The following is a 12,930-nucleotide window of genomic DNA, read 5'->3' as shown; positions in this document are numbered from 1 at the left end:
AATTTTTGCGCACACCCCCAGCCTGCACCCCCAGCGGGGGCCAGTTTTGCCAACCCCTAGGTACGTCTCTGTGTTTGAGTCTTTCTTGGTGCATGTGTCACGCCATAATTTTTTCTAGATTGGGACAATGAAGAAAGTATTTTTTTCATTATGATGAAGGGGCTTTCTGGTTCATTCTGAAGTTGGGCTTCTTTTTGTTTGTGGTAGAGAAGGGGGTTGTTGCCCAGAGAAAATAATTTTGAAATTCAGGATTTAGCATAGCCATGATAAGACAGAAAGCATGTTTACTCAGAAGAAAAAAAAAGGGGGGGGGAGAAGCAAAGAAAGGAGTTAATATGTATCTTATATAGAATTTAATGCAGAAAAAACACCCATTGTTTTAAAAATTTGCAAATGCAAATATAAATAAAATTGGTACATCTGCATTACAAGGGGAAGGGGTATTGTTGTTGAGAAAGCATGGGTAACATCAGTCCTGCAAATATCGCTATGCTATGCTAATACTGCCGAGTGGTGGTGTGAGACACAAAAGTGCATGGCAACCCTGCAGTGTAGTCCAGTGTTGTTATCCAGTCAGCAGGGGGGCATTGCAGCACTGCATTGTAGCAGCAACATAGAGGAATGGTAATTGCTTTCTCCTCCCTGATGGAAAATGGTATGCTTTTGTGGTTGGGTGGTACTTCTAGTATAAACACTTAAATGGGTATACTTATGTCAAGATGCACATCCTATTTTCTTAAAAGGACAGGTGTTTGGCCTGTGCTAATTGCTGTAGATATTATGAGGTTGAAATAAATAAATACATTGGTCACACAGTAGGAGAAAAAGAGCCCCAGTTCAGTCATGACTTGAAATACTTTATTCTGTTACTAGTTTTACCACTAGATGGCATTTGTCCCTTCAGCTGCAAATAGCATCTATTATTACCGTAGTTTGATTGATTGATTGATTGATTGATTGATTGAGGTAGCTTTGCTTGGTAAATCTGTTTCACTCAATACCACTCTTTATGCATCTTATTTAAAAACTAAATTCATTTTCCATAAACATAATTATCAGTTTCTTAGAAAATAACATTTGGTGTAAGTAAAAGTGAAACAATGTAATAAAGTCAGTACCGAGTATAGTAAACATTGTTTCCTAACCAGTGTTTTGTTCTCATTCTCCAACCAAATTAATGATTCTAGGTTTGAAGCCCAGTATTCATCTCAGAAAGCCCTCAATATAATTCATAAATTAAAACAAACACCATTGCCAAGTTTTGACTCATAGAAATATACATAAACACCCTCGTCATAATAGGGATGGAGTAGTCTGAAAACCAGTTATTACAAACAATTGTTGCTTTTGGGCTGTTGTGGAGAAATGTGGAGAGTTGTAACAATTTCTTCAATAAGTTTTGTATTTTTTTAAATGCTTGGCTCAGTCAAGTCAAGCGAACCAGGAGGTAATAATGCTGAGGAATAGAGGCTCTTATATATGAAATATTTTGTTGTTTGTCTGTGGTATTTATATATCACTTAAGCGTTCACATTTCTAAACAGCATACATAAAAATAAACCATACAGAGGATAAAATAATAAAAATTCACCATAAAACTGAACATAAACTCAAACAGTAGCCTAAAATGTATATTGGAATAAGAAAGACATTGTCATGCACCTGAAGTTTGATATTGTTGTACGCTACCCCTGTATCTGAGCTGTGAAAGACTCCAGGGGTTTTCAGCACTTACCCAGGGTTTGGTTTCCTTAGAATGAAGGTCAGTGGAGACTGTTATATACATACTCGTTTAAAAAACTGAATGTCTCTATACATTTTAAAAGATAATACCTAAATGACATATAACAGAGTACTGTATTTTTTCATGTTTAACATGCCCCCATGTATAAGACGCCCCCTATTAAGAATTAAGAAAATGGGGGGATTGCAAAAAATCACTCACCCACCGCACCGACGATGGCAATCACGCACGTCACCACACCCACCAATCAGCTGCCCGCTCGCTGACAGCCGCCAATTGCCCGCCCAATTGCTGTAGCAACAGCCAATCGATAACAGCCCTTGCCACAGCCACCAATCACCTGCCCAATTGCCACAGAAAAACTGCTCACAGCAGCAACCAATCCCCCATTCCACCTCTGCACTATCCGTGTATAAGACGACCCTGTCGGGGGGTCGCCAGGAGGCAGGACAGGCCCCCAGGCAAATGACATATACAGTATGTGCCAGCCTGTCTCTCCCTTCTGTGTGCCGCTTGGGAGATCCATCAATCTTCTTCCCCGACGTGATTTCGTGACTCATGTCTTGGGACGTGAGCACACATTGACTTAGCAGAGTCAGCAACAGCAGAGCTAGGCTCGAGGTGTAAGTACTAAGCTACTTTATTATATACAAATCAGGACAAAGGGAAAGCATGGCTCCTCTCTTCTTCCTCAGAGAGAAGGGAAAACAAAAATACAACAGAACAGAACAGTGTAAAAACAACTTCCACTCCCATGACTTCCAACAGAGTTGGAATGTAAATACAGACATAAGACATGTGTCTTATACACGGAAAAATACGGTACACTCTTTCAGTGAAAGTATTATAATTACTGAATATCTGATGATGAGTGGAACCTAACACTGAAATTTTCCCTCTGCAGATACAAAGAAGCCATTGGCTGGCAAGTTCCAAAGAAAGCAAGAAGTTACTCCAATGCCTGCCAGTTGTCCCACTATTGCTGTTATGGATGTTGCTGAAAACATGCGAGCAAAGATTTATTGTGTAATATGTAAATTAGGTAAAGGCCATGAACTTATTTCCTGCATTTTACGTATACTTTAATTTCTAAGAAGGTGGATATAATACAGTAAAACAATTTATGTCATTTAACCAAAGATAGCATGCATAAACAGAAGAATGAATACCATACTTTTCGCACCATAACACTCAGTTCCCCCCCCCCCAAAGGTAAAGGGAAATGTGTGTGTGCGTTATGGAGCGAATGCAGGCAGGAGGAGCCGCTCTTGCTGGCTGTTTGGCAGCCTCTCTTCCTCCACTTGGCTCGCTGGGAAGCCGGCAACAGCTGAGTGTCGGGAGACAGCCTCTCTTCCTCCTGTCTGCCTGCTCTATGGCTTTTTAGCGAGGTGGGAGAAAGGAGGCAGCTCGGAAGCCGTCAAGAGCTGCACGCAGCGTGTAAAAGCCAAGGTGGGGAAAGGGAGACAGCCTCTCTTTCTCAGTGTCTGCCTGCTCTATGGCTCTCCCTTACACAAATGTAAGCGGCTCTTACTCTGCTTTCTTTACAATGAGCCGGAAGGAGGGACAGAGAGGGCATCCCCTTCTGTCCCTCCCCCAGCACCTTGTTTATTAAATAGTTTAGTACAACATTTGATTCAGAATATTTTTTTTCTTGTTTTCCTCCTCTAAAAACGACGTGCGTGTTATGGTTAGGTGCGTGTTATAGAGCGAAAAATATGGTAATCAGAGTTACAGACAAGTTTGGCAAGTTCATTTACGTCTGCAACTGCAGAACTAGGAAAAGAAAAATCTTGTATCTCCTTGTCAACTAGCTATTATGGCTGTCTAAGCCAGGAGCTTCCAATATTCTTGGCAGGATCACATAGTTTTGCTAATGTGTCCACTTTGAAATTGCCTTGTGACAGTGTAAATCTCAAATAAGAAATAAGATCTCTCTAGAAGTAATTATTAATGCTTTATTTTAGGCTTTGAAAATTTGCCTGGCCTCTCTGCCAAGGATTTTGTTACACTTGCTATCATACGTAGATATCTTGACTTCAAGGTAAGCATTGTTTAATATGTGATTTGTTATTTATGGTTTTGTTTGTTAGAGCTAGTACAATTAAGAATCTGAAGCACTACACATGTACTCCTTTGCAGCCACAATGCAAGACACATTGTTAGAATTTAAAATGCCAGATTTTTGCCTGTGATTACACTTGGCTTCCTCTTTAAACTTAATGAATAAAAATAGATACTTGAACAGAGAGTCAAAAGTGGCTCTTTCTGGGTCTTGCCCAAAAAGAGTTAGCTGTCCTTGGTATTGATAAATTACGTAGCTTTTTAAAAGTGCCATTTTTGTTAATGAAGGTAGGTGAAATCTGGAGTGAGATATATGCAGAACTTAAAAAAGAAAACATCAAACCCGTAACTCCTGACCATGAAGCACTGCAGGTTATTATGGAAGCATTTGAAAACGTTGGAAAGACGGTTATCTCTATCCAGACTGAAATGCTGGAAAGCCAACAATACCAGGAACTTCGAGAAGAAGAAAAAAGTTATGCCAAGGTAAGCAAAGAAGCAGCATGTGAAAGGGAACCATTTTTTTAAAGAAATAAACTGCCTTTCTTATAATGCATATTTATAAGAAGCGCTTTTTCTATAAAAACTAAGAAGTTATTGTCTCTCCTACGGAGTCTGTACTTTGGGGGATGGGGCTAATTGCAAACAAACTGTAGGGTGTAGTGATATTGGTGCCTACAGTGCAACCAGAGCTCTGCTCTGAACTACTTCCATATCTGAACTGTGCCACTAAAGACACTTTTGAAGAATGAGAGGTTTTAATTTTCTCCTTAATTTCTTTCACGCTCTAGATTCAATCCCTCCATAAGCAAAAGGAAATGGTCAGTAAGTCCTGGGAAAGTTTCTTGGCCCGGACATCAAATTATGAGACTTTAAAGGTAAGGATGTTGTGAATACTGCATTTGGGATTATTTTAGCTCCAATTAATATTTATTTTAAGCTATTAAATAGATATTTATTGTGGATCCTCTTTTCTATTTTGTGTAATTTATATTTTCAGGATAAATAGATTAAACTTGAAAAATAAGAATAGGAAGGCTTGTACAAGCAGGATATGTGCCAAACAGATGTCTTAAATATGTTCAAATAAATTCCTTCAGTTTCTCTTTGGACAGTGTGAGGTTGTTTAGTCACTTGTAAGGAAGGGGCATTTATGTACAATGTGCATAATGTACAATGTACTTGTTTGTATACTTAGTTAATTGCTAGTTCTTCATATTACTTTTACTCAGGGTGGATTGCATCACCATACTTGGAAAGAGACACAGTCTGAAATATCCCTATTTGTATAGTAAGCCTATTAATGCTAAAAATTCAAAAGACAGTAAAAAGAGATATTTGACTTTGCCATGTCATTTATCCCTCACCCCCTTTTTGAAATTTTTATAGAAAGCGAAAAGGATTCAGGAAAAATCCATAGAAAATTCTAGAACGAAGGTAAGACCTTACAACGCAACATTCCATCCAACTGACATTAAAGGCCTAAATACAACTGCAAGTGAATCCTTACAAATCTTAAATATGAATTTCAAAAATATAAAATGTTACAAAAGTATTATCTAAGGCTGAAAATTCTAAGAATGCATAATGTTTGTCTGTCTGTCTGTCTGTTTGTTTGTTTGTTTGTTTGTTTGTTTGTTTGTTTTCTTTACAGCAGAGCAAGTATTACACTATTTGGGGGTGGGGAAGTAGGCTGTATGCAAGATCCTTCTAACCCCTGGATACAGAAAGGGTTAAAAATATAAGCCAGGCTATCTTGCTGTTTAATGATTTTTAGGAATTGTTCAGAAAACTGTGTGTGTGTTTGAAAACCACTTTGTGCTGCAGTAGCACAAGGGAAAGGATGAGCAAGGGCTTTGGGTAATGCAGCTTTGGTACTGAGGCTTGCATCCTGGCTTAAACATGTTGAAAACCCATTATCTTGGGTATGCCAAGGATTGGGGATTGGATAAGTTGCTTTGGGATGCAGAACTGTAACAAGGAGTGTGCACCAAGGAGAAGGAGGAAGGCTTGAAGAGATCCTGATGAACTGGAAGCTTGCTTGAAAGGAATAAGCAGTTACCGTACTAGTCTAAGGTTAAAAGTGTAATGGCGTTTTCTTAATTGGTTTTTGATTATGCGTGTTCTAATGCCTTTGCTAAATTGTCTGTTATTTTTCTGCAGGGAAGCTGTATTTTGTTGTTTGTTTGTACCTTTCGGGACAGATTCTTGTTCTTTGGCGGGTAGTGTCGTGTGTTTGGTGGGGAAGAAGTAGGCTGTTAGAAATGTATATCCAAGTTTGAAAATTCTGAGGATGCAAAACATTTGATTTTTCATTACAGCAACATCAAGTGTTTCACTATATTTTTATGAGTTTGGGGCAGAGGGAAGAAACAGACTGTATGTGAGATCCTTCTTAACCCCTGGATCCAGCAAGTGCTAAAATATAAGCTAGGCTTTCTTCCTGTGTTGAGGTGACAGCCTGAGTGATGGTCCTTTAAGCCAGTGTTTCCCAACCACTGTTCCGCGGCACACTAGTGTGCCGCGAGATGTTGCCTGGTGTGCCGCGAGATGTTGCCTGGAGGGAGGCGGGAGAGTCGGGCGGAGAGAGGCGGGGCGGCGGCGGCGAGGAGAGTCCGCCCAGCGCGGGGCTCTCGCCATCTGCCTGCCTGGCTGCCTGCGAGCTCGGCGGGCAGCGCCTCTGTCCGCAGCGCCCGCCTCGTGGCTCTCATTCCCTGCCCCTGCCAAAGCTCACCCAGCCAAGCCGCGCTCTCCTTCCTGCCTCGCTTTGCTGCCTCCTCCCCCCCCACCCCCAAAGCTTGGAGGTTCCCCGGCAAGGGGGAGGGGAAAAAATTGAAACTTATACTTTCGTGCGTCCCTCCCGGCGTGACGCTGCGCGCTGACGTCACGGGGCTGTATTGGTGGTGTGCCTCGAGATTTTTTTCATCAAACAAGTGTGCCTTTGCCCAAAAAAGGTTGGGAAACACTGCTTTAAGGAAAACAAAAGAAAGGACTTCCGGGGGGGTGCCTCCGGCAATGGCTGGATTCCTCTGATCGAGAGGAATCAGCCCCATGGAAATCTGGGTCTGGCCGCCACGGCGAAGGCGGAGACCCGTTAAAAATCACAGGCGGGAGAAGCCTGTGAGCGTGGGATTCGGCGGGCACCTTTTGCGCCTCCCCCACTCGCGGGGAAACCCAATTTCGGGGATCCGGAGCGATGTGAGGTGAGCGTCGCGGTGCTTCGAATCATCTGCTTCTTCCACGGAGCGAAGCCGCATAGCTGTTGTCGGAGAGCGCTCACTTTTTCCTGTGGACAATTTGACTCTAAAGTAACTACCCGTGAGTAGAGCTTAATCGGGAAAATTGGATTTTTAAAAAACGTCTAATTTGGTATCGAAACGGGGAAGGTTCAATACAGGAAGTCCGCCTTCCCCTTTTGTAAATAGACTGAAGCAATTGAGGCTGCAAGCTGAAGTCTTGGAAAGCCTTTTGTAAAAACCAAATTTCCATAAGTAAAGAATATAATCCCCCCCCCTTGGAGGCAGGAGAAGGGGGGGGAGCAGTGGACTGAGTTTGCCTGCGGAAGAGACCAAGAGAGGCAAAATACCGCCGCTCGGACCCTGGGAACGGGTTGCTAGTATGTCCGACGTTTGGTGGGATGTTTATTGACAGTGTTTGGATCGTTCATTGACAGCTAGCATAAGAGAAGATACATTGTTTCTACTGTCTCCAGCAGTGAAAATAACTTTGAAATTAGTTTTGGGTCGTTTCAACTGTGCCTATTATGTATCAATACAAATAGAAACTGTTTCCCTCTAGTGGAAGTTCTTGAAACTGGCGGCTACATAAGATCGGGGCTGGGAAATTTCCAGCGGTAAGATAACACCCGTGAGACTGTGAGATTGACCTTGAATCTATTGAGTGTTATGGCAGATGGGAAAGACGGAATGTCGCCAGAAGAGGCCTTAGCGGTTGTATTAGTGAAAATAAATGACTCACTGAAACAACTTCATAAGAAAATGGACGTGATAAATATGAAAGTGGATGCTGCAAATATTAAAACTGACTTAATGGTAGAAAGTTTAAATAACCTGGGACAAAAGGTGAATACTAATATAGGAACCACCCAGAAATTGATACAGGAATCTATCCTGATACAGCAAACTGCGGATGAAGTTAAGGAGAAAACCCTTGCTGCTGAAGTTAAAGTACCGTATTTTTCGCTCTATAACACGCACCAGACCATAACACGCACGTAGTTTTTAGAGGAGGAAAACAAGAAAAAAAATATTCTAAATGAAACAGTGGATGTATGATTTTTGTGGTTCATGCTGTGGCCACAGACATGTGATCTGACAGTGAGTTTGGAGTAGCCCAATGCAAAAATCCTGAGGATCCATGTGGATCCATGCTTTGTAACCACATTTTAAATGGGGAGGGAAGGAAAGCAAAAGTCCCCCCCACCCACCCAAGCCAGGCAGGATATACAAAGTATGATTTCTTTTTTATTTACTGTATTTCTTTTTTGGCCACCTCTGTCACTGCAACCTTTGCTCTGTGCTTGCACACTTTTGGGCAATAGGGCGTGTAACACACTTTTTTTCATCTGCCAAGATGTAGAAAATCAATTTTAATGTCCCTATATAAAATGCCTAGTGAAGCAGAAGGGTATTACATCAGCCACTGTATTAAGGCTAAACGTTTGAAGAACAGCTCTCTATGGGGGGGGGAGACAAAATTCCATTTTCAATCAATTGTTATTGTGGCAGCAATTATCAGTGTATAGCTCACAATGAGGAAAAGAACTTTTAAAAATATATATAAAAAACATTCTCACGTTATACTTCTTCAAAGAAGAGTATTAGGCTTTTAATGAAGGGGAGAGGAGAGATGCTGTAATCCTCCTGGCTCAGGAGATTCTGATTTACCAGCCGCGTGTAGAAAGTACAGATTAAGACATTTGATATACAGCATATAAATCCAGAGATTTCCATGTCTCACTCTGCAATCCAGCCTGCTGTTACTTACGAGCAGGGAAGCAGGGTTTCTCTTCCAAACAAGCATACTGTCTCCCTCCAGCAGTACATTGCTTGGAGAAGCTGTAATTTGGAGGGGGGCTGCGGGCAGGGCTCTCTGCTTTTGGAAAAGAAATGAGAAACCTACCATTGTAAAGCAAAAGTTCCCCCCTCCCCACCCAAGCCAGCCCTCTCTCTCTCTCTCTCTCTCTCCCACTTGCGTGTTTTTCGGCTGCCTGCGAGTCCCTAGAGCACAGAGAGGAGGAAGTGGTGGGAGTGTGACTAGGAAAGAAATAGAAGGAAGGACTTGATCCTTTCCTTAACCCTCTGCTTGCCAGGAGGGCAGGGGATTCCCTGCTCTTTGTTCAGTTTGAGCAAACGCAGCAACAGAAGCGGGTGGGCAGTAAGACCCTGAGGCAGAATGCAGGAAAGCTTCCGCCTTCCCTCCGCCCGCCCGCCCGCCCGATCTTATTTTTGGCTGATTTTTGCCTATTTTGCCCCTGCGCTCCGGCAAGTCAGCTCCAGGGACCACACATTGGCTCAATAACACGCACAGACATTTCACCTTACTTTTTAGGAGAAAAAATCTGCGTGTTATAGAGCGAAATTTACGGTAATTCAACTGGAGAGAGTCCGATCCATTCAAGGACAACTTTATGAATTCAAGCTGACACTGGTTATGACTGAACTTAAAGAGAAACAGATGAAATTGAGGATCAGAGCCCTACCCGAGGAAAATGTGAATTTATTCAAGGGCAATTGTGAAGGACGTTGGCTTGAAGAGAAGGGGGATTTGGAAACAGGGTTAAATTGGAAGTGGTTATTGTTGGGCCGAGTTGTTGTGGTGGGGATGAGGCTTGCTGTGATGTTGGGGATGCTGTTTTTGTTTCAAACATTGCAAGCTTTGGATGGGAGGGATTGTTTCAGGAGGTGGCAGAGGGACGTCTCTAGATTTGTTTGGCAGGGCAGGAAGCCCCGAGTAAAACTTAAGATATTAACGGATGCTAAAGAAGGAGGTGGACTTGCCCTGCCAGACCCCTAAGTTTTGTTGTGAATCATCTGCTTTTTGCTGGCTGAGAGAATCGGCAGAATCCGAGACCAGGGAGAAGAGCTGGTGGAAGAAGACTGGAAGTTTAAAGAATATTTATAGAAATATTGCAAAATTAATGAATGTTAGAACACAGTTGGAATGAAGTTATATGGCTTTAGCAGAAATGTTATAAGGAATTAAGTACAAATAGATCAATAGAGTATTAAAGGGAACAAAATAAGGTTAGAATGTGTTAAGATAATTATAGGATAGAAAACAGGGGAAGAGGAAAAGGAATTGCTGAAATAATTAACTGATGTGGAATACAAAAAGGGAGGTGTGAGGAAGTCATGGAAATAAGCGAACGAAAGATTTGACATTGAAATTGTTTAATATGTTTTAAATGGTCTTTGTTTTGTTTTATTTGTCTTATGTGTTAGTTTTGTAGTGTGTTTGTATTGTATTGTGTTGTTTTTCGTTTGTTTTTTTGCTTTTCTTTTTGTAGTGTTTAAATTTAAATTTTTGGAAACTCAATAAATATTATTTTTTAAAAAAGGAAAACAAAAGAAAGGGGCTCTGTGTGAGACAACAAATAAGAAGCGCTTTTTCTATAAAAACCTAGAAGTTATTGTCTCTCCTACAGAGTCTGTACTCGGAATACCATCTCCACTTTGGGGGATGGGGCTAATTGCAAACAAACTGTAGGGTGTAGTGATATTGGTGCCTACAGTGCAACCAGAGCTCTGCTCTGAACTACTTCCATATCTGAACTGTGCCACTAAAGGCACTTTTGAAGAATGAGAGGTTTTAATTTTCTCCTTAATTTCTTTCACGCTCTAGATTCAATCGCTCCATAAGCAAAAGAAAATGATCAGTATGTCCTGGGAAAGTTTCTTCGCCCGGACATCAAATTATGAGACTTTAAAGGTAAGGATATTGTGAATACTGCATTTGGGATTATTTTAGCTCCAATTAATATTTATTTTAAGCTATTAAATAGATATTTATTGTGGATCCTCTTTTCTATTTTGTATAATTTATATTTTCAGGATAAAAAGATTAAACTTGAAAAATAAGAATAGGAAGGCTTGTACAAGCAGGATATGTGCCAAACAGATGTCTTAAATATGTTCAAATAAATTCCTTCAGTTTCTCTTTGGCCAGTGTGAGGTTGTTTAGTCACTTGTAAGGAAGGGGCATTTATGTACAATGTGCATAATGTACAATGTACTTGTTTGTATACTTAGTTAATTGCTAGTTCTTCATATTACTTTTACTCAGGGTGGATTGCATCACCATACTTGGAAAGAGACACAGTCTGAAACATCCCTATTTGTATAGTAAGCCTATTAATGTGTTAATGCTAAAAATTCAAAAGACAGTAAAAAGAGATATTTGACTTTGCCATGTCATTTATCCCTCACCCCCTTTTTGAAATTTTTATAGAAAGCGAAAAGGATTCAGGAAAAATCCATAGAAAATTCTAGAACGAAGGTAAAACCTTACAACGCAACATTCCATCCAACTGACATTAAAGGCCTAAATACAACTGTAAGTGAATCCTTACAAATCTTAAATATGAATTTCAAAAATATAAAATGTTACAAAAGTATTATCTAAGGCTGAAAATTCTAAGAATGCATAATGTTTGTCTGTCTGTCTGTTTGTTTGTTTGTTTGTTTGTTTGTTTGTTTGTTTTCTTTACAGCAGAGCAAGTATTACACTATTTGGGGATGGGGAAGTAGGCTGTATGCAAGATCCTTCTAACCCCTGGATACAGAAAGGGTTAAAAATATAAGCCAGGCTATCTTGCTGTTTAATGATTTTTAGGAATTGTTCAGAAAACTGTGTGTGTGTTTGAAAACCACTTTGTGCTGCAGTAGCACAAGGGAAAGGATGAGCAAGGGCTTTGGGTAATGCAGCTTTGGTACTGAGGCTTGCATCCTGGCTTAAACATGTTGAAAACCCATTATCTTGGGTATGCCAAGGATTGGGGATTGGATAAGTTGCTTTGGGATGCAGAACTGTAACAAGGAGTGTGCACCAAGGAGAAGGAGGAAGGCTTGAAGAGATCCTGATGAACTGGAAGCTTGCTTGAAAGGAATAAGCAGTTACCGTACTAGTCTAAGGTTAAAAGTGTAATGGCGTTTTCTTAATTGGTTTTTGATTATGCGTGTTCTAATGCCTTTGCTAAATTGTCTGTTATTTTTCTGCAGGGAAGCTGTATTTTGTTGTTTGTTTGTACCTTTCGGGACAGATTCTTGTTCTTTGGCGGGTAGTGTCGTGTGTTTGGTGGGGAAGAAGTAGGCTGTTAGAAATGTATATCCAAGTTTGAAAATTCTGAGGATGCAAAACATTTGATTTTTCATTACAGCAACATCAAGTGTTTCACTATATTTTTATGAGTTTGGGGCAGAGGGAAGAAACAGACTGTATGTGAGATCCTTCTTAACCCCTGGATCCAGCAAGTGCTAAAATATAAGCCAGGCTCTCTTCCTGTGTTGAGGTGACAGCCTGAGTGATGGGCCTTTAAGGAAAACAAAAGAAAGGACTTCCGGGGAGGCGCCTCCGGCAATGGCTGGATTCCTCTGATCGAGAGGAATCAGCCCCGTGGAAATCTGGGTCTGGCCGCCACGGCGAAGGCGGAGACCCATTAAAAATCACAGGCGGGAGAAGCCTGTGAGCGTGGGATTCGGCGGGCACCTTTTGCGCCTCCCCCACTCGCGGGGAAACCCAATTTTGGGGATAGGGAGCGACGTGAGGTGAGCGGCGCGGTGCTTCGAATCATCTGCTTCTTCCATGCAGCGAAGCCGCATAGCTGTTGTCGGAGAGCGCTCACTTTTTCCTGTGGACAATTTGACTCTAAAGTAACTACCCGTGAGTAGAGCTTAATCGGGAAAATTGGATTTTTAAAAAACGTCTAATTTGGTATCGAAACGGGGAAGGTTCAATACAGGAAGTCCGCCTTCCCCTTTTGTAAATAGACTGAAGCAATTGAGGCTGCAAGCTGAAGTCTTGGAAAGCCTTTTGTAAAAACCAAATTTCCATAAGTAAAGAATATAATCCCCCCCCTTGGAGGCAGGAGAAGGGGGGGGGAGTAG

The 12,930-nt window shown here is 41.3% G+C and overlaps 1 protein-coding gene across 1 annotated transcript in view; it reads left to right on the top strand.

The window, feature by feature from the left end:
- CFAP69 (cilia and flagella associated protein 69) overlaps nt 1-12,930 on the top strand; it is a 59,723-nt gene that overhangs the window by 19,969 nt on the left and 26,824 nt on the right. The window contains exons 18-23 of the mRNA XM_081163386.1: nt 2,649-2,786; nt 3,709-3,785; nt 4,094-4,291; nt 4,597-4,683; nt 5,195-5,357; nt 5,969-6,027. Coding sequence (XP_081019512.1) covers nt 2,649-2,786; nt 3,709-3,785; nt 4,094-4,291; nt 4,597-4,683; nt 5,195-5,357; nt 5,969-6,027 — 722 coding nt within the window. The remainder of the gene's footprint in view (nt 1-2,648; nt 2,787-3,708; nt 3,786-4,093; nt 4,292-4,596; nt 4,684-5,194; nt 5,358-5,968; nt 6,028-12,930) is intronic.

This window comes from Podarcis bocagei (assembly GCF_964188305.1).
Source record: "Podarcis bocagei genome assembly, chromosome: 12".
Classification (NCBI taxonomy): domain Eukaryota; kingdom Metazoa; phylum Chordata; class Lepidosauria; order Squamata; family Lacertidae; genus Podarcis; species Podarcis bocagei.
The sequence above is the reverse complement of the archived record's forward strand: the minus strand, read 5'-3'. Positions and strand labels throughout refer to the sequence as shown.